Source organism: Siniperca chuatsi, linkage group LG3, assembly GCF_020085105.1.
Source record: "Siniperca chuatsi isolate FFG_IHB_CAS linkage group LG3, ASM2008510v1, whole genome shotgun sequence".
NCBI classification, from domain to species: Eukaryota; Metazoa; Chordata; class Actinopteri; order Centrarchiformes; family Sinipercidae; genus Siniperca; species Siniperca chuatsi.
This window is the reverse complement of record NC_058044.1, coordinates 4,736,577-4,757,533: the sequence shown is the minus strand read 5'-3', so window position 1 is coordinate 4,757,533 and position 20,957 is coordinate 4,736,577. Positions and strand designations below refer to the sequence as shown.

The window sequence follows — 20,957 nt, the reverse complement described above, 5'->3', positions numbered from 1 at the left end:
ATTGATAACATCCCATAGTGGTCAAAACTGATGACCAACACTCACCCAAACCACCTGTTGAAAGTCTACCAAAAGAAAACAGTGTGAGTAAAGTCAGCATAAGGACTTTATTGGACTGAAGCAACAGTCAGAAACAACATTAAAAAAAAAAACAATCTAAAACAAAAAAGCTCGGGCATAAAACTGAATAATGGACATGTTCTGCATATTAACAGTTTTTAGGTTTTTGTACCCATCCAAATACAATCTCCAGTGCATCCTTCTCACTTTATCCATGCTGCACTGGGTCATCCAAACTCCAGAAATAAAATTATAAAAAACAGAACTGAATTAGGAGAACATAGAATTATTCCATTTTCTCTTCATTTGTCCGCTCCAGGTCGTGGGAGTAGCAGCATTTGTCTCCATGGGTGCATGTTCCCTAAAAAAAGACAACAATAGTAACATAAATAACAATACTCAGAGAGGCTGGTGTACCCTGATGTTATATTACAGTCTCTAAAGCAGCCGACAGTGAGTGGCGACCCAGCAGCTGATGGAGAGGACTTCTTCACCAGCACGTGTAATTGGTATTTAAGTAACTCTCTCCCGTTAATTCTGAGACTTCTGTTGCCAACATCACCATAAAGAAGGTGATGAGCTGAAATGAACCTCACCTGCAAAAACTCACTCAGCTGCAGTAAACTGCTGTAATAGAAACCAGGTTACTATTCATCGGATAGGCTGTTGTGCTTTTACTGTGCTGTACTCGAATATAAAATGTCATAACATAATTCAATATTTTCTACAAAATCCTGATGAATGATCACAAACCTTGTATTGTAAGAAATAAACACTATAAATAGTACCTGGCATTGAATTTAAGGTCAATTTAAAAAAACACCAAATTTCTGACTGAAAGCAACTAATGAAAGTTGTGCAACTATCCATCCATCCATCCATTTTCTACCGCTTGGTCCCGTTAGGGGTCGCGGGTGACTGGAGCCTATCCCAGTGACTTTGGGCCTTAGGCAGGGTACACCCTGGACAGTGGCCAACTCGTAGTTGTGCAACTATAAATGGATAATAGACAAAGAGGGATCAAGTCCTGTTGCATGTGAAACAGCAGATGGAATGTAAATGGTAACGCTAACTAACTGCGAAGACACATGGTTAAAAAAAAAGTAAGATGTTATTGCTTAAAGCTGTAATTATCCTTTTTTTTCCCTCTTTCAGCCACTTGGGGGTAGAACTCCACAACAAACTAGTTATGTCAAATGTCTTAGCAAACAGTTACCTATATTCACTCTCCTTTTAGCTCTGTTTTGGTCTCCACCAACTCCACCCAAAAATACCTGCTAAATGCTCCAATATGTTCAACAGCTAGTTGCTAATGGCCTTCAGTTTCATGCTGGGCAGGTAGCGCACAGTGGGTTTCTGGAGCTCTTTCGATTAAAAGAGCTGCTGTGTCTGAAAACAACGCTGATGAGAGCGGAGAGATTGAACCAAAACCATAAAGTTGAGCTGAGAAACACTAAAACGCTCCGCAGAGCTCAGGGGAACTCAGTATGAGTAATTTGACCCATTGTTCATATAAAAATATTGAGTGATGCAGCTTTAAAATTAAGACTTGGTAACAACAAAAGTAATGAGGGTAAATGTACACATTTTCCACACACACAAATGCAACAAAGAACATGGCTTTCTCCCATTGCTACAATTTGGAACAGCTAATATACTGTGTAAAAACAATGTTGATTCAACCTACAGCCAATTCATGAAAGTGGCTCTCAAAACTGTAATAGGTAGGCAGATGGGGTTTTTTCTTCCTAGTATGGCAGCGAGGACTTCTGAGTAATTCAGAAATCATTAATGAACTTTAGTGTCATTAGGTTTTTTTTTAGATGGGCATGTCCTCAAGCACCAGGACGTGTTTATCTTCCAGCACAAAAGTGACTGGATCATTTTAGGTATTAAAGCCACAGACAAATTGTTACTGTGTCAACTGGTGTTCTAGGAAAAACAAATGAATCAGGTTGGTGTTTTCCAAGAGACAGCGGCTGTTCTCAGAAGAGGAAAAAAAAAAAAAGGTTGTTATTTCCAAGAAAATAGCCTTTGTTACACAGGAAGAAATGTGTCAAATGTTAAGCAGGAGCCGCCAGGAAATAACAATGCGTTCCACCTACAGAAACTTCATCAGGAGAAAACCAATAGAAATAAGACGTCAGAGTGCCGCCCACTCTGTTTGAATGACAGGCAATGTTTAGGGAGTACCCACACATTCAAAATGCATGGATAGTCTATATTACAAATAACTGACTCCGTGCAACGATTTTGGGGCATATTAGGATCCTACAAAAAAGTCTTATATGTCCGAGTTTTAAGAGGCTGAATATATTTTCTCAGTCCGGTCTGATTAGATCTGATCGCAGCTCACAGGTTCCTTCGTGCCGTTTCCTGCCTCTAGGTGAACTGACCTGTCTGAACTTCTTGCAGGGGAAGTCTTTTAGCTGAGAAGAGTCTGTCATCTGGTTCTTTCTCTTGTTCTGGCACTTCTTCCTCTTGTCCTGCAGGTCAGTAGAGATACCACCACTGGAGGAGAGAGAGGAGAGAACGAATGGTTAGCGAGGGATGGAAGAAAGGGGAAGACAAGGTAGGAAAGACAAATAAGATGAGGGTAGGAAGGAGATAAAGATGAGAAATGAAGAAGATGGAGAAACAACATCTGCAAGGAGCAAAGCAAAATGGAAGAAGAATTAATCTGAATTCACAGCTCTTTCACATTCTCTAAAATGACAATTACCAGTAGTTTAAGTGACTAGTTCACTAGTCACAAAAAGCCATAAATATATCTTTGAATTTGATTTTATTTGTATTCAGGTTCATAGTAGCATTTTAAAATTGTGATATATATAACCTTTTCCTCTCTAACTTCAGCTTGACATCTAAAATGTGATGTTTTGATGCATAATTTTTAATGAGAAATCAGCCCTTTCATGCAAACATTTACCCTGTAATTATTATTCATTTTCAAACTCTCGAATTGAATTGGGGCTTGTAATTCATTCTTAGCAGCTTTAAAAATGCAAAGACAAAAACATTTTACAGACACATTTCCAGAATTACAGCCATTATAAGTCAATTGTGTCTTATCTTGGACCATCCTCAAAACTATGGCTGCTTGTTCTGTGTTAGTCTGCCAATGTGTGTGTGTGTGTGTGTGTGTGTGTGTGTGTCCTGGGAGCACGATAGTTGTGTTAGTTACCCGGCTTTGGCACGAGCTTTGGGTCCCCAAAAGGCCTGAGGATTCTCCTGGAACCGTGTCAGGTGGCGTTTACGGGACTGAGGGTTGGCGTCCTCCCTCACAGTGAAACAGGCTTCTAGGCTACACACACACACACAATCCAGCACAAAGATGTTAGGTAAGCCCACTTTGAAAGTGGGGTGTGCGATTCTAATCCAATCCACGTCTTTTTGTCAAATTCAGCGAATATCTCCTCACGGTCCGTTAGCTGTCGGTTCTGTGTGTGCGCTGAAAATAATCCAGCGTTTGTACACAGCCCTTGCTCTGTAAATGGGAAATGGGAAACAAAGTGGCTCGGACTGAGCTACACAACACTATTCCAGCCATGATTTGTGTGTCAGGTAACGTTAAATGTCTTGCCCACGGACATTCAGTATATTTTCTAGTTTGCCAAGCTATGCTGCTGTTGTGATGTTAGCTATAGTAGCAGGAGAGTTGTGAGTATCGCTGTCTGGAGCTGCTGTGCTGGCTCTGGGAAACCGTCTCGTCCTCTCTGCATGTTAGCTTCGCAGCAACAACTGTAGCAACAGTTTGCTAACCCACAACCTAGCTAACGTTAGTTACATTACTTGCTGTGTCGTCGTTCGCTCTATCATGGTATTGGATTTCACCAGAATTGCATACCCCACCTTTAAGGTTACACAAAATGTGTTTTTGTGAGAAACATTAAATGTAAATAAACGTTTTTTTGTAAATTCCACTGGCTCACATTAAGTGGTACTGGCTATATTAGTATTACAGGTTTGCATGTTAGTATCAGCATTGTACTTGTATAACACACAGTAGAAACTATCTCAGTAAGTATCATTCATTTGATATTGTGGGCCTACTGAAGGGTCACTGATAAACTGGTTGGACTTTCAAGTCTAGGATGTGGTCACACCTGGGCTCAGTGGAGAGGATCTTGAAAGCGGGGCTAGTCTCTGACAGCTTCTCCCTCTTCACAGGGTTAGCCTTCTCCTGTGGCAGATGACCAATCAAACATACATGTGTAATTAAAAACTAAGCATTTAATCTTTATTTAATCAGGCAGTCTCATCGAGATTAAGATCTCTTTTCCAAGAGAGACCCGAGAACAAGAACATTCAAAAGAACACAAACAAAAACAGAATCAACACAACTACTCAATAAACAAGGTAATTAATTAAAACAGTTACAAGAATCATTGAAAACTTTAGAAATAAAGCTTAAAACTCTCCAAGGGGAATGTAAGACTAGTTTGAGGTCAGTTTGCAGTTCATTCAATTTAAAAAGGTGCACAGTACCTGAAACCAGTTCTGCCAACATTAGTGCGTACATAAGGGATATCTAAGGTTAGGTACTGGATCGTGTACTGTAGTTACAAGATTTAAATGAGAGAAGAAAGGTGAGGTAGTTTGGAAGCTTCAACAGTAGAGCTTTATAGATGAATAACATGAGATGGCTATTTCTTCTTGACTGTAAGGAAGTCCATTCAACCGTGTGATACAGAGAACAATGATGAGTATGAAATTTGTAATTTGTAACAAAGCGTAAAGCACTCTGATACACTGGATTTAACATTATGTGATTCAGGAGACCAGTTTCAATGGATTTTGGGAAGCATACCTTCAGCTTCTGACTCAGCAAATACAGGACTAGGGGGTTCAGACTTAGCTCTAGTAATTTTATTTTGTGTAAATCAGTAAAGTTTACCCAGCATCGCATGACATCCCAGAGGGCTGCAGGAGGAGCGTCCGTCTTGATGGCATTCTTACAGGCATGAGAGAGGGAAACCCTGTGACCAGCATGAAGGAGAGCAGACCTGCAGAGAGAGAGAGCAAGAGGTAGAATCAGTTGATTCAGCGTGCAACTGATGTAGGGTAGGAACAGCTGACAGTGCATGCTAAAAGGTGTAGCTTCAACAGCAGATGAATTTACAAATATTTCTCAAAAACAAGACAAAGCTGCCATGTTGACACTCACTAAAACAAAATAATCAAGTCAGAAGAAGTTGGGTTAGCTTATTAGCGTAGTTGACCAAAGTTTAAAGCTGCATTAAATTATTTAATTTTTTGGCCACTTGGGGATAAACCAAAACAATGGGCTAAAAGAGACTAAAATGCACCATATTACTGTGAGGGACTGCAGTGTTGCGCAGTAATTTTCTGTGGGTTTGTCACTACAAACTCCTTTCACATTACAAATAATCATTTGATCCACTGTTAATATAAAAGTATGGATGAGTGCAGCTTTAAATTTATATAATCTAGGTTAGCTAGGTGCCCAGCCTATCATTCATTCATGTAGTTAATTTAAAGTTTGACCAGGTTTCTGTCTTTCTCATACATGTTTTCCAGTTATAAGAACCACAATGTTTTTGGACTGTGAGTTATCTATGTGCTAATGCAAAACACGACCATTTTCTATGTGACTTTACAAACACTAAAAACAATGTAATCATAGAACAATTTGTGTTCATGTGTCTCACGGCTATTTATGAAATGTTCAAATATCAAGAAATGCACTATAGTTTCTTGACAACGTGGTATACTCATTTGTGTGTTTGTTTACCTAAACTGGAGCAGGGGTGGAGTATTGCAGTGTATCGTGCTGCTCAGACTGTCCACAGTGTAATAAAGAGGCACATCTTCCAACTCCTGAAACAAACAGCATATCAGAGGTGATAATGTGTCTAGCAGGAAGCAGGAACAGAAGCTTATCAGGCTTTCTAAAAAAAATAAAATAAAATAAGTTTTGTATTTTTCAAACAATGTGAAGTTACCTGATGCAACTAACCGCACCCTAATGACAATACCAGAAGATGAAAACATGCCCTATAATGAGAGCTTATATGAAAGGAAAATGAATACCTCAGTCACCATGCTGAGCATGCCCTCAATGCGTTTGGATGTCCCAAATCGGGACGGGTTCCCCGACACAGCAGACAAAACCTTCTGGACAAATGCCAAGTCATGGATGGGTTCCGCCCACATAGGACCACCCAGCTACAGAAAGGACAGACACAGGCTTCAGCTGGTGTATTGTATACTATGTGTTTGCACAGTAATAACTACAAACAAGAAGAGAGGTGTTGACACCTGCCAATAAAGCGCATCCTGAGTAAAAATATGAAATTAGGTGTAAATGCTGAGAATACATTTACAGACTGAAGCTGCATCATGCAAAACTAGAACCATGAAAACCAACAATAAAAGCAAGTTATATGTGTATAACTATGAATACAGAACCTACCAACAAGTTGACATGATGTGTTACTATATGTGTGTATGTTGTATGTGTCTCACCTGATGTCTCTGTCCACAGTGCTCACACTCTGGTCCAACTGGGGGGCCAGTGGCAGGAGAATACTTCATACTGAAATCACAGCAGATTCATCTTTACAACACACATGCTGTCAACCAGAAGCAGATACAACCAAGAGACGTAACTCAGCTGTCACAACTTTATTAACAAGACTTAGAGGCTGCAGCCACGCTAGTGACTCTGTGACACCGTCAGCATGTTCAGAATCAGAATCAGAATCAGAAATACTTTATTGATCCCCGTAGGGAAACTCTTTGTTACAGTAGCTCGCCTTTACGTCAGTGCACACAGGAGAAAACGATATTATACACTATAAACAGGTCAGAAATAAATTAAGTAACATGTTGGTATAAGTATAAGATAAACTAAGTGTCGAGTACCAAGTGGGTTTACTGGTAGATGGTGAAGTACAGTATAAATACAATGTCACTAATTATGTAATAAATAATAGTAAGAGCGGAGGTGCATGTACTGTCGAGAGTAATTGAGGTATATCCGTAACAATAAATAGGAAAAACTAACAAGGGAACATGTTAACATGCTCACGATGACCATGCTAACATACTGATGCTAAGCAGATATGATATATATGCTAATTAGCACTAAACACAAAGTACAGCTGAGGCCTGACACCAAATCTTGATATTTCCCTGTAACATTTTAGATCTGATGTGTCAAACCATCTGCCAAAAGGCCAAGAGTCTGAAAGTTTTTATTCTAAGCAGGATCTACCGCAGGTGAGTTTGCTAAACTGCAGAAAGACCAAGTTGTACAGTGTGGACTGTCTTACTGTTTTCCATTGCTTGTTCTCCTGCCCATTCTCTGTAAGTGAAAAGACCCGCAGCCGACACAGTTGTAGACCAGAGCCTGTTTACTGCAACACAAGACGGGAAAAAAGCTAAACATAAGATTTAAATAATATGTGTGCGTTTAACCACGGAGCATTTTTGTAAGAAATAACCTTTTCCGTGTGTGTATGTGTGCATGTATGCTAGCAAATGTGCATACATACATTTATCTGCATAGCTGTTCATATGGATGCAGGCACAGTACATTCTGTTTGTAAGCTGTAATTACACTATTCTTTTGGCTTAATATTCTCATTTTGACTGTCCTTACAATTGACCTAAATAATCAACATTAAATTTTCAAACGCTCCTATACTTCATTTTCATTTTTTCTTTATCGCACTAAGTTCTGCTGCTGCCAATATTTTTAGTATTTGTTGCAGCAGTGACCCAGTTTTCAGTTCATTCAACTTTCATCATATATCAGCCTTTGTTAGAAGACAGTACAGTGTGTGTGTGTGTGTGTGTGTGTGTGTGTGTGTGTGTGTGTGTGTTTTGAGGGAGCACCTGGCTGAGTTTTTGACTGTGGCCTGTCCTGTGAAGACACGTACAAATACCCTAATGTAAAAGTCGACGCTGACGGACAGCAGGGGCTGGATGTATCGCTGGTGCACCCCTGCCCTCTGGTCCAAACTGTGGAGGATGATGCGAAGAGCCTGCAGGGGAAAAAGAAAGAGACACACACATTCTTTTTTTTTTTTTTGACGTGAAATGTCTGATCGTCTTGCCCAATTGCAGACCTAAATGAAGATTATAAACTTAAAAACAGTAATATGTGAGGGAAACATTTTTCTGCTGGTACTGCTCTATTTATTGAAGTCCTTCTCCTCCTGAAGCTTGACTCACATGAAATTAATAATGAATTACCATGTTGAGTATTTGTCATCATAAGCCGGAAAATATCCCATTACTGACAGATTTTGTGTTTGCAAGAAATTGTTTGTCTGCAAATTGTTTTTGCTTTTTTTGATTTATATAATGATTATCACCCTCAGTATCCACTAACACTAAACGATTATTTGTGAAGAAAAACCATGCAGTACTTTTTAATCTAGTATAAATAAGGACAGTTCTTCCGTTTATAAGTTACTATCACTGCATACTTCCTCCTTCCAGCTATTATGTCTGTTCTCAACAAGAATGAAAACAAAAATATTCATACCTAAAAGAAGAAAAAAAGACACATGCATAGCTGTGCTTGAAAATGAAACAAAAAAAACATGTTTGCCTGATAGGTCTTTGTACCGAAATGTTTAAATCTTAACAGTATGCAAGAATGTTTTGGTTGAGTGGTCTGTTCTTAATGCAAAGTTTGGGAAAATCGAACAAATCTACCATCAATCGGCCAGCAGTGTCTTTAAAATTATTCTAATGGTGAAAGTTTTCATTTGTGAAAGAATTAAAGAATCCCGGTGGAAATGGGGGCAGTTTATGAGTTGCTTTAAGCTCATCTTAGCTTTGTGTCCCTGGGTCAGTGTTTTGCTGTCTCAAAGTTGGAATCCTTAAAAGGTAGAATGAGTAGGATTTTCCTGTATAGACAAAACTATTCCCTCTCAATCATCACTTATGACCCACGAGAAGTGTGTGGCGGTGTCTGTATCTGCAGAGACCCTGTATTTTCTTATTTTTCTGTGTTCGGGACGTTTCTAGGCGTCAACCTTTGGGCAGTGGTGTGTGTCCTCCAGCCAATAACAGTGGGCAGACTATGAGGTTGGGACCCTGTAAAAACGTAGGGACCAGGTTACATCGCTGTCTCTCTCCTCTGCTCAGTGCTCAGAATCCTTCCCGCAGGATTGGACGGAGGTCTGGGCATGCTTATTTGTGCTTTAGAACTGCTTTGTTCTCACTAACACCGCTCCCGCCCGTCATTCACTCTCTTGCTCCCTCGACCAGCGATGGGTCATTTTTGGCTTTTTTTGACAGAGAATAAGTTTTAAATATTGCAGGGGGTAAAGAAACCAGAGAGAACAGCCACAATGAGCTGCAGCTGAAGAACTGCAGGTGACGGGCTTCTCACCTCCAACTCCTCAGCAAGGTAACTAACTTAACTGTCCCCTGATGCTGTGTGGAAAACTACTTCCACCGTGCACAGCATGAATTCAGATCGTGGCTGCCCATGGCGTGATATAAAAAGGGCAATTATTGACTGACTGAGTTTGTAAACAGATGCATCGGTTGCTCTTCTGTTGTATTTCTGAGAAAAGTAGCTGCTTGAGTGTTTGCTGCCCCCAGAATTCTGGGACATGGAGTAATAAACCACTCTTGCTGTTACTATCAGTAACACGGGTGTCGTCAAATCAACCAGGACTGAAACCTTTAAGGATTATAACATTACAGATGCCAGGAGCAGCAAAATGTCAACAGTTTGGAGGATTTTTTATCATCTTTCTATCCTTGTAAAAAAAAAAGTCCCCTAGTGAGTATATAAATACAAGCATACACACACATATAGGTCCTTAATATGAAACAGACACAGCCGACACAGCAATAATAATAATTTAATAAAGATCTGGGCCAGAACCATACATCCAGTCTCAACTTCAGCTCTGACCCAGCACAGACTTTTTAAGATGGCTTAAGATGGCTTCAGAAATACTTTATTGATCCCCGAGGGGAAACTCTTTCGTTACAGCTGCTCACTGTCACGTCAGTGCACACAGGAATAGAAGTACGAATAGAATAGAATAGAAATAGAAATAATAATAAAACAATAATAATAATAATAATAATAATAAAAGTCTGCAATAGAAATAATAATAAAATAAGTTCTCAATGTAAGATCCCTGTCTAACAAAATGTTTATTTTAAATGATTTTATCTCTTCTACTGATTTAGATTTTATGTTTTTAACTGAATCCTGGTTACGTCCTGGTTATCAGTCAGCTGGCTGAATTGTGCCCTCCTGATTATGACTGCTTTAGCCGCCCAAGGGTTTGTGGTCGAGGTGTGGGCCTTGTTACTGTCTATAGGTAGCATTTAAAGTGTAACCTCATAGCTTGCAATGATATTTCCTCCTTTGAAGTACTCATGTTTAAACTTGATGGCCCCCTCCTGGTCATATTTGCTATTATTTATAGCCCCCCTAAACCAGCTAGCTCCTTCTTGTTGGAATTCCCTGAGTTTCTATCCAGTCTTGTGTTAAATTATGATAGAATTGTTCTTTGTGGTGATTTTAATATTCACGTTGATGACTCCTCTAATGCTCTTGCTGCTGATTTTTTTAAATATCACTAATTCTTTTAACTTTCAACAACATGTGTCTGGCCAAACTCATTCCCGTGGCCACACCTTAGACCTAATCTTTAGTCTGGGACTGAAAACTCCATCTATGGAAATCAGGGACATGTTTGTATCCGATCACCTATGCATTGTTTTTAACTGTGAATTACAGGCTGCTAGTACTGAATTATCCCACTCTGAGATGGTGAAAGATGCAAGAACATGTCATTTCTCTGCACTTATTTCTGCCCATCAGTACAACCCCAGATTCCTATTTAAGACTGTGGATCAGTTAGTTAACCCTGCCTCTCCTTGTGCCCCTGCTGATTGTGATGCTGACTGTAAAAAGTTTATTTTGCACTTTGCTGAAAAGGTGGAGATAATAAGATCTGATATCACCCCCAATCCTGCCTTTTTAGATGTGGATCACCCGCTCAGGGATTCTTTGAGCAATGTTTCTGCTGTTACTCTGCCTGAACTTGCAGACATCATGTCTCTTATGAGAATATCCTCCAGCCAACTAGGTTTTTATTGGAAGTTATGGATTGTATTGCGCCCCTTTTGCTAATTATTTTTAACAGCTTGCTGTCTACTGGCTGCATCCCAGATTTCTTTAAAACTGCTTGTGTCCAGCCAGTCCTAAAAAAACCTGGGCTTGATCCCACTCTCCTGAATGACTATCGCCCAATCTCCAAACTGCCTTATATTTCGAAGATTCTCAAAAAACTTGTATCTAAGCAGCTTCTTGCTGCTGTGGAAAACAATAATACCTTTGAAAAGTTCTAATCTGGCTTTCGTCATCACCACAGCACTGAGACAGCCCTCCTCAAAGTCACTAATGACCTTTTAATTAATGCAGACGCAGGCATGTGCTCAATTCTTGTGCTGCTGGACTTAAGTGCTACCTTTGACACTTTTGATCATGGCATTCTTTTAGATAGACTAAGGCACTGGGTGGGCATATCTGGCACTGCACTAGACATGTTCTCATCTTATCTGTCCAATAGGAAATTCTGTGTCACCAATAATAATAATAATACATGTCATCTCTCTCCCATGTCAAGTACGGTGTGCCTCAAGGTTCAATTCTGGGTCCAATACTGTTCTCCTTATACATGCTTCCCTTGGGTGATGTCATCCATAGACATGGGATTTCTTTTCATTGTTATGTGGATGACACACAGTTGTACCTCCCTGTCAAGCCCACTGACCTCAGTACGCTGAGTTCTCTGCAGGACTGCCTGTCTGACATTAAAAATTGGATGTCAATACATTTTCTACAGCTCAACTGAAATCCTTGTTATTGGGCCCCAACACATCACTAAACAAATACTGCCATCTACTGGTAACGTGTCACAACATGTCAAGCCTGTTGCAAGAAATCTTAGTGTCCTGTTTGATAGCAATTTATGTTTTGAGCAACATATCACTAATCTTGTCCAATCATGTTTTTATCACCTCAGAAATATTGCAAAAATCCAATCTATTTTAAAGTGATGCAGAAACTGTTGTACATGCTTTTATCTCCTCACGCCTTGATTATTGTAACAGCCTGTTCTCTTGTCTTAATCAAAAAACTTTGAAACGACTGCAGACTGTACAGAACTCAGCTGCTAGGCTTTTAACCAGGACCAAGAAGTACGACCACATCACACCTGCTTTAGGCTCTTTACATTGGCTCCCTGTTTGTTTTAGGATTGATTTTAAGATCTTATTGATTACTTTTAAGGCTCTTCATGGCCTGGCTCCAGACTATATTTTAGACCTTGTAATCCCTTATGAACCTGTACGTAGTTTGAGATCTTCGGGCAGGGGTCTTCTGTCTGTTCCTGAGTCCAGGATGAAAACTAAGGGGGACAGAGCTTTTGCCATCAGGGCCCCAAGGCTCTGGTACAACTTGCCCGAAGAAATTAGGTTTGAGTCAGTGTCTTCTTTTAAGTCTCTTCTCTCTCTTCTGTGTTTCTGTCAGAGCTACACACACTGTATGCAGTCATTCACAGAGGATCAAGACATGATGAACACAAACATGGTGACATGTCTGTGCATGTACTCTATGTGCATTTTGTGTGAGTGTGTGTGTGTGTGTGTGTGTGTGTGTACTCTGTGCCCTCACCATCTCATGACAGTATCTGGCTTTGATGGAGACTGAACCGTATTTGCTGTAGCAGGTCTCTCCACTATTTCCTGCCATCACCGCCATGTCTGTGCATGTTATACACAACAGACCTGAGAGAGAGAGAGAGTCAGCAATGATAACAAAAGACAATAGTAGGAAATATAAAAGACTACCTTGGAAACATGGATTACACAGTACAGTAAAGTAACTCTTGGCGTTTCTTTTAACCTTCTGGTTGCACCACATTGGTGGAGATTTTCAAAACAGGACAGTTCAGGTAGTGTCAGATTGGCTGTCAAGTCTAAACACCATTCATTGTACTGTTCTATAAAGCAAACTCATTGTGAGACTCAAGTGGGATAAAACCACACAAGACTTATTTCACAAACAATATCTGACCTACTTCTGTCAAGCTGATTTTATGTCAGTTTTTAAAATGTCATGAAAAATAAATTGCGATTTGAGTGCATTTCCTTCACTGAGCGAAAGCAAATAAACACATTTGATGAATGTCAGCAAAATCCATTAGAAAAACTGAGCAAAAAAAATATTTCAGGGATGGATTACTATTGACCAAAGTAATGTTTGAAAATGACACATATCCGTGGCCATATTTCATGCTCATCTGAAAAAGAAAATGCAACTGATATTTTTTTAATCCATCAACTTCAACAAGAAGAGACAGCAGGTACAAAATCTGTAGAGACCACAGAGGTCAAATCTTTCTTCTTTTTTTTATGTGCCATCTCCAGTTTTACTACCTAGAAATCCTGAGATATGACTTCAGTAAACTGCACATGAGCATACTCATATCTATCAACCTGGCTGATCAGTGATCATTTTTACCAAAAGAACCAAGAGGAAGCAGCCAAATATGTAATGATGGTGAGTCCAGTTTTCCTTGGATGGAGCGCTCTCTGCTGTTTAGGAAGCAGTTTGCATTTTCACTCTAAAGTTTTCTTTCATTACCGATGGTTCTGATTGATCACTTACTTAATTTGGCCAAACAGGGAGAGTCTACAGGACTTTGAATAGAGGGGATGGGATGCTCTCTTCTGCCCTAAGCCAGGAACACACTAGAAATTTTTGAAATCTTGACTTTCAGCAGATTTGTAGTTAGCCCTGGTGGTAAGGTAAAAAACGGCCATTTGGAAACTTTTCTAAATTTTCCATTAATTATACTGTAGTGTGTGTGTATTTACAGCAGCAGCTTGTAGTTGGTTGATTCAGAATTACTTTGACATTTTGTTGCTCTAGCTAACAGAAGCTAACTGGCTAAATGTGGTAGTAAGCTGAGCTTGCTTGCTTAGAGAGGAAGGGGGCATGTGACTGGCTGAAAGAGGCGGGGTCTGTGTCTACTGACACCTCTGCCATGAAAAGTAACATTATGAAATAAAAACAGGCCTGAAAAAGAACATTAAAAAATCTAGAATAAAATTATCTTTACTGAGGTAAATATGTCAAATTAATGTGAGACTATCTTTACGTACTGTATTTCAATTAGAATTCAGAATCAGAATCACATTCCTGTTTGTCCAAATGTTACTCGTAAAAATTGACAGTTCCATCTGTTCCGAGGCTAAATTGAGACAGAAAGGATCTGAATCTGTTCTGACAGTCCATGGTGATCTACCCCATTTTGTGGAGACTAATAAAGACAAACTATAATCATTAAACTCAGTCATCACTGACAGTCAAATACAGGCTTTACATCACGCTGTGTAGTGCATTAAAAATATTTCACCCTGTGCATCTTCAGCAAAGCTCAGCCATTGCTGTACACACTCCATTTATTATGATTATTGATGAAATGAGATTTGAAATCAGCTTTCCAAAATCACAACATGATGATCTGACAAATACCTGGATGGAAACACGAGAAATACTGCAAAACAGTAGTTTACTATCAAACTAATTCAAACCCAAAACAGACCCAGAGACAGAAGAATGAAAAGCAGCAGAGTTGGTTGAATGACAGACCGAACTACCCACCTCCCTCACTGACGGCCTGCACAGCAGCATCCAAGAAGGAAGCAGGGCTACCGTAGGGATCCAGATCGATTACATCATATCGCTCCTTCTTCCCTCGCATCTCATACATCAGCATACTGGAGAAAAATAAAAAAGGGAGAGGAGTGAAAAGAAATATTAGACAAATCCACATCCATGACCACTGAAAGAAATGACAGAGATGCTAAGACAGAAAGTCATTTAAATATGGAGCAGAGAGGGATGGAGAAAAGAGAGGAGTAGAAACAAGATGAGTCCAGATTAGTTCAGAGAAGAAAGAGGAGAGACGACTGGAGAGGATAGAGGAGAGGCATGAAGACAAGCAACCCAAAGAGAAAAGAGGAGAGCAACTCGACTGAAAGAAAAAGGTCAAAAGAGTTCATAAAAGAAGAAAAGCAAAGAGACAAGAATGGAGGAGATGAGAACAGGAGTAGAACAAGAGGTCAAAGGTGAAGACTGGAGAGGAATGAAAATTAGCGAAGCATTGGATAAATACAAGAGGAGGAGGAACAAACGGACAGCAAATCAGTGAAGCAGATAAATAACAGGCAGAGACAGACTAACAGCAAACAAGCACTCCCCTGAATGTGCTGAGTAATCATACCTGGCGTCCCTGCAGCTGGCCTGGAGCAGGTGGCTGACTCCGTTGTACTGGGCATTCCTGGCGATCAGCGCCGCAGCCTTGGTGGAGAAGTCGTTGGCGGTGACGCTCTGCAGGCCCGGGACTTCCAGAGCGAAACGCACCGAGCGCAAACCGGACGCCGCCAGACCCTCCAGCACACGAAGGCCGCGCTGAAACAGAGAATCGAGGAAACAATCTTAAAGCTGCACAAACTGATTTTCTGGCCACTTGGGGGCAGCAGAAACAAGCTGTAAACAGAACATTGACACATTCCCACCTTATAAAGTTCACGATATGGCAAAACAAGCTCCTCTCTTGTGGAATCAGGTCTCATTTTGGGTTTGGGAGGCAGCCACCATCTCCACATTTAAGAGTAGGCTTAAGACTTTCCTCTTTGATAAAGCTTATAGTTAGGGCTGGCTCAGGGGAGCCCTGAACCATCCATTAGTTATGCTGCTATAGGCCTAGACTGCCGGGAGACTCTCCTTCTCTTCCCATTACTGCATGTTACTAAGTCGACATCTTCCTCTCCCATAGTTCTGTGCCTTCTCGTTTCTCTCCTCTCTCCTTCTGTCGCTTTCAGCAGGTATTTCTGCCTCCGGAGCTGCAGAGTCTGGATCTGTGGTTGTGGACCGCCTGCTGCCCCCGTGTTCCTGCTCGACAACTGCTACTATAGTTGTTGTTATTGGCCCTGTTACTAATACTGACATTATTTTTCCTATAGCTGTCATTCCTATTATTATTAATTTATTAATATTAACACTACAATTACATTTCTACTATTTTAAAAATTCTAGGTGGTATTTGCATTGTGCCTCCCTCTTCCCCCTGCGTGGTAGCTCGCTGCCATTGGTGTGTGAGTGTGTGCATGAATGGGCGAATGAGTTGCACAAGCCTTGTAAAGCACTTTGGATAAAAGCATAAATGTAGCCATTTACCGTTTAATCACTGGCAGGATGTTTTATCTTTGGCTAGAATTGGTGAATTGAAACTCAAACAGCAAATGTCAAATCTGATCACTCCATCCAGAGAAAGCTGGAACCACCAACAATGGCTGAACATCTTTTGCACCTCTATCAGTAAACAACAGGATAAAACTCAGGTCCTTACTGACAGCTAATAACATTATTTATTTCAACATAATGAAATCCTTCAAAGTTTCAAAAACTGATCAAACTAGAAGAGTGCACTCAATAGCGTGCAGATCTCCGCCAGGCGTGTCTGGGGGCCTGTGGGTGGGGAACAGGGAGTGCAGGGCAGGCTGTGTGTCCAGCGTGTATGCATGAGAGTAGTGGAAGGAAGAGGAGAAAGTTTTTTTGTATAGGATAGTGTAAGTTTTCTGATATAGATGTATGTAAAGTTTTTAATAAAGTATTTTATAATAAAGTCTCAGTTTTCTTTCAGATAGAATAGTGTAATGATATTGTAACCGAGCGTCCTGGGTTCGCCTAACTGTATAAACTTAATAAAGAAACAATAAATGGGATGATAAGTCCAAACTTCTGAATGTAAACATTGTTATTTATTCAGAACATTTTGTTGTAACACACCGCACAAAATAAATCCCCTCCCTACCTCCCTCTCCCGTCTTAAACAAAGAGTTAAATCTCACTCAATTGTCCCTCCAGCTCCCTTACAGTCAAGATGGTGGGGAAGATAACAAAAACAGGGATTTATTGAGCTCGTATCGTGCCTAATTTTAGTGGATCATAAAATATCGGGTACGGAATTCATCTGCAGATGCTCCGGATCAAGATGAGACCAAACTTTTCTATGGTGTCAGTTTTTGAGCCGCGACAAAGGCCAAAATGTGCAACAGACTAGGTAAGCCTTGTTTTTAGCCTAGCCGATCGCCGGAAATGCCTTTTGTTATGTCGTAACGCATTTGTAAAATGGCGAATACTAGGAGTATCAGGTTAGGCTCAGTCAATAACATTGGTTTTTCAAAAATTGTGAATTACCACAACCGCACCGCACAAGAGGTCCTTGAGCATACAGTCATAAATGTGCACAAAAAGTATTAGGCTGATGGGTCCGGTAGTACGCGAGATTAGCTGCGGACAGATACACACACGCACACACACGACCAAACACATGATCCCCTCCATGTTTACATCTGGCGGAGATAATTACCTCTCTCTACCTCTTGGGGCCACCAGAGTGTGAAATTACCTGATGCAACATTACCATAAGTCATTTGATGGAAGCCCTCATCCAAATTGCTTTACGCTGGCATCAGTGTATATATTTTTAGCATGGGAAACCCCAGAGGGACTCAAACCACTAACCCTGACAGTGTTAGTACTTTGTTCCGAGCTACAGAACCACACTCGCAGCCTCAGAACATTTTCTACTTTTTCTGTCTGGCTTTACTTTCTTAAATTTTCAGTTTTGGTCACCGTTTATGTTTATTATGATCCCCGTTAGCTACTACCACACAAGTAGTTTTTTCTTCCTGGGGTTTATAATCCTTTGACTTCTTACTAGCGTCTGCTATGTCAGCAATATAGGAAACAATTATACCAGTATGGTAAAATTTATATTCTGTGCCTAAATAATTATATAATCTATTTTTTAATTTTGTGATAGTAATTACACATGAAGAAAAACTTAATTTACGTCAGATTTTAAAAAAATAAATATGTATTTGTAGAAGAGAAATAAATAAACATTAGACAACATTTCATTTAAACTGGATAAGATGCATACATATATTTCTAAATAGATTTCCATTAATAAATGAATTCAGTGTGAATTCAGTGCGTAAGATAATTGTAGCAATAAAATCTGCTACCTTGCAATTACACTCTAAAATCAATCCTACGTACCTCACATTTCTCCCCCACTGTTACAGTTACAGCTGGCTCCTCTGCTCCATTTTTCTCCTCCGTCTGCACGTCAGCCTCGTTCGTCTCCTCTGACAGAGAGACCACCACCCTCTCTTTCTCTCCAGGCACCACCACCTTCACCCCGCGTTGAGCCATCAGTTCTCTGGCAAACTCTGTGATCACAGCACATCTGGGAAGGGAAGATGATTGCTTATACATAAGCATGTAGTGTATATATCATAACGCGGTAAATAACAGAGCTAACAAAATATTCATGACACGTGCTTTCATCAAACACAACTTTGGCAATTCTTGCACAACTTGCATACTATTCTAGTCTGTCAGCAGTTTAAAATCACAAATCTTGTTCCACAGTTATTAATTATTATTATTGTTGTTGTGAGTTCTGGTGTTTGAGAGGCAGACTTGTACCTGCTTTGGGGTCCAGGCCAGCAAAGTAAAATATGGCTGCAGAATTAAAAATATGTCATGTGAGACTGAGTGAAAATGTTTTGCTGACAGTAAATGTTTTTCTCCAGCGAGGAAGCTAGGTGTTCCATCCTGTGTGTTGTTTTGTAGTTTGCATAATATCTCAAAAACTACCAAACAAATTTTGATGAAACGTGATAGAACATTTTGCTTGGGACAAAGAAAGAACTAATTGGTTTTTGGTCCGGATGGCGCCACCACTGTACATACTTGGCAGAGGTATGCTCTCTCTAGTTTAACAACCTAGCATGTTGCAAAGCATAATGCTTACTTACAATGATTTTTTATTGTTTCTGCACTGTGACAAAAAAAACACATACACAAGTATACTGTACACTGAATCATGCCGAAATGATGACAAGCTCAAAGATATCTTCACTGTACTGAATCACCTCATACTGAATGAATCTAAAGAGATTCATGTCTGTGGTGTAAAGTAATGACGTGTCTTCAGGGTAAATGCCAAAGCAGCCACTGTTTATGCTTACGTCAAATCTCTGTTAAACTCCTGGACTGGGTTGTAAAACACCTCATTAGCATTGGGAAACAAGATGGCTGCCTTGCCCTCCTTGACCACCGTCTCCCCAGGTAACAGTCCTGCAGGAATCGTCTTCTCCGTGTCAGCTGCTGTGTCGGTGGTTGCCGGGCTCATACCTTCTGCTGAAGATTCAGCAGGTGTGGAATGAGGGTTGGCGTTGGGAACCTCTGGGTCCTGAGCAGTTTTTAGGGGTTCCATGGATTTCAGTCCCCTGCTGGCAGCAGCACCACTGCCTAAGCTCCACCGAAACGTCTGTCTGGCAGAATGGGTGCAGGGAGGATGCAGATGATGGGAGATGATGTGGGGGAACAGCCAAGCTGTCCGCACCAGCATAAAGGCACACTGTCTGTAAAAAAAACAACTAACATGTCTGAATGCTACAAAATGTTTTGAGAAAGCTATTAAATGTCTCTAGTGGTGTGCAGATTAAATATAATGCCTACAGTGTTTCTAAGTTACCTCAAACATGTATTTGGCATTTCCGTGATGCAATTTATTGCGGATACTTATAAGCCAACATATGCACTGATACCAATAATATTGTCCTTGCCAATGTATCACCTGGGCTCTAGTTTAAATAAACTTGCAGATTTGGATGTGAACATCACCCTCTGATAAAGCCTATGGATCCACCATCCATGAGTGGCCTTGTCAGTTAAAATGAAGAGTCTCCTCGGACTGCAACTAATGATTAATGATCACAATTGCTCCTGAACCCAAGGTGCCATCTTTAAGTTGCGTTAAACAGTCCAAAGATCCACAAGATATTCCATTTATAAACAAATAGCTTAAATGGTTGTTTATCAAATTTGTTGTTGATTAATTTTCTGTTTATCGCCTCTTTTGATTATTAGACTAGTAATAAAGTAAGACCTTTACACACCATTTGAACTTTACCTCTACTTTCAGTGCCTTTAGCTTTGTGTCTTGCAGTACAAGCTTACATGATGTCTTCAAATAAATCTCTTGTTTTGGCAAACCAACAGTAAAATATATATATATATTCAATTTATATTAAAAGAGAGAAGAGCAGCAAAACATCTCATTTTAGAGAATATTTTGCATTTTTGCTTGATAAATGACTTATGACCAAAATTGTACTTGATTACTGTTAAATTCTCGACTAACATATCAATAAAAAGTCGTTTCAGCAGTAGAGTCGACCCAGGGATTAAGCAGCTAATCTGACCTGTAGCTTTACCTTCAGTAACGTTACCTTTAGCTTCGTGTCTTTCAATACAACAGTTAGTTGACATGTCAATACGGCTGCCATTAAAGTGGAGTGAAAATGTTTGTTACTTTGGCTAAACTGGCTAAATGAAAGCAAACTTCTGCTATTAAACAAGACAGAAAAATTATGCATGTTACTTCATACCAGCAAACTTATTAGCCGGTCTGCTAGCTAAACTAAACTTTGTAAACAGATTTACCTGCGACAGCCCCTTTAGGCGGACACTGCTTTCCTAATTTGTGAGGGGTTTTATTGTAAACGCGATACAGGCGGTGACTATTTCCTCACGGTTTTAGTGTAAACTGGAATCCAGTTTACTCTCACATTAGCACATGGAAGCAGCCATGTTTGGAGCGTCTCTACGGAAGCCTGCACGGAGAAGCAATCGCGCTGCCCGCCCCTGCGGCAGAGCCGGGTGTAATGTCAGAGAAAACGGTGTAATCTAAGGACAAGAGAGAGATGGTCGATCAGTCAGCCGCTGCACACAC

At 40.2% G+C, this 20,957-nt stretch overlaps 1 protein-coding gene across 2 annotated transcripts; it reads right to left on the bottom strand.

Moving 5' to 3' along the window:
* Positions 1-88: 88 nt before the first annotated feature.
* trmt1 (tRNA methyltransferase 1) lies at positions 89-20,892 on the bottom strand. 2 transcript variants are annotated; one of them, XM_044190137.1, is made up of 16 exons: positions 20,669-20,892; positions 19,189-19,599; positions 18,212-18,401; positions 15,366-15,553; positions 14,744-14,859; positions 12,749-12,861; positions 7,924-8,072; positions 7,359-7,442; positions 6,550-6,619; positions 6,115-6,249; positions 5,816-5,901; positions 4,958-5,066; positions 4,167-4,243; positions 3,245-3,364; positions 2,457-2,571; positions 89-421 (listed from the first exon to the last, which is right to left on the bottom strand). In XM_044190137.1, exons 2-16 carry the CDS (start codon positions 19,569-19,571, stop codon positions 347-349), a joined length of 2,010 nt encoding a protein of 669 aa, XP_044046072.1. In that variant the 5' UTR covers positions 19,572-19,599; positions 20,669-20,892; the 3' UTR covers positions 89-346. The 2 variants fall into 2 exon arrangements, with proteins under 2 accessions (XP_044046072.1, XP_044046071.1); XM_044190136.1 differs by having other exon boundaries at positions 19,189-19,584; positions 20,669-20,891.
* Positions 20,893-20,957: the final 65 nt, after the last annotated feature.

Coding starts and splice junctions, on each gene's coding strand:
- trmt1 (XM_044190137.1), bottom strand. CDS start 19,571: ATGCTGGTGCGGACAGCTTGGCTGTTCCCCCACATCATCTCCCATCAT. Junction 15,554..18,211: donor CAGTGGGGGAGAAATGTGAG/GTACGTAGGATT, acceptor TCTCTGTTTCAG/CGCGGCCTTCGTGTGCTGGA. Junction 6,250..6,549: donor ACTGTGGACAGAGACATCAG/GTGAGACACATA, acceptor TCCTTTCTGTAG/CTGGGTGGTCCTATGTGGGC.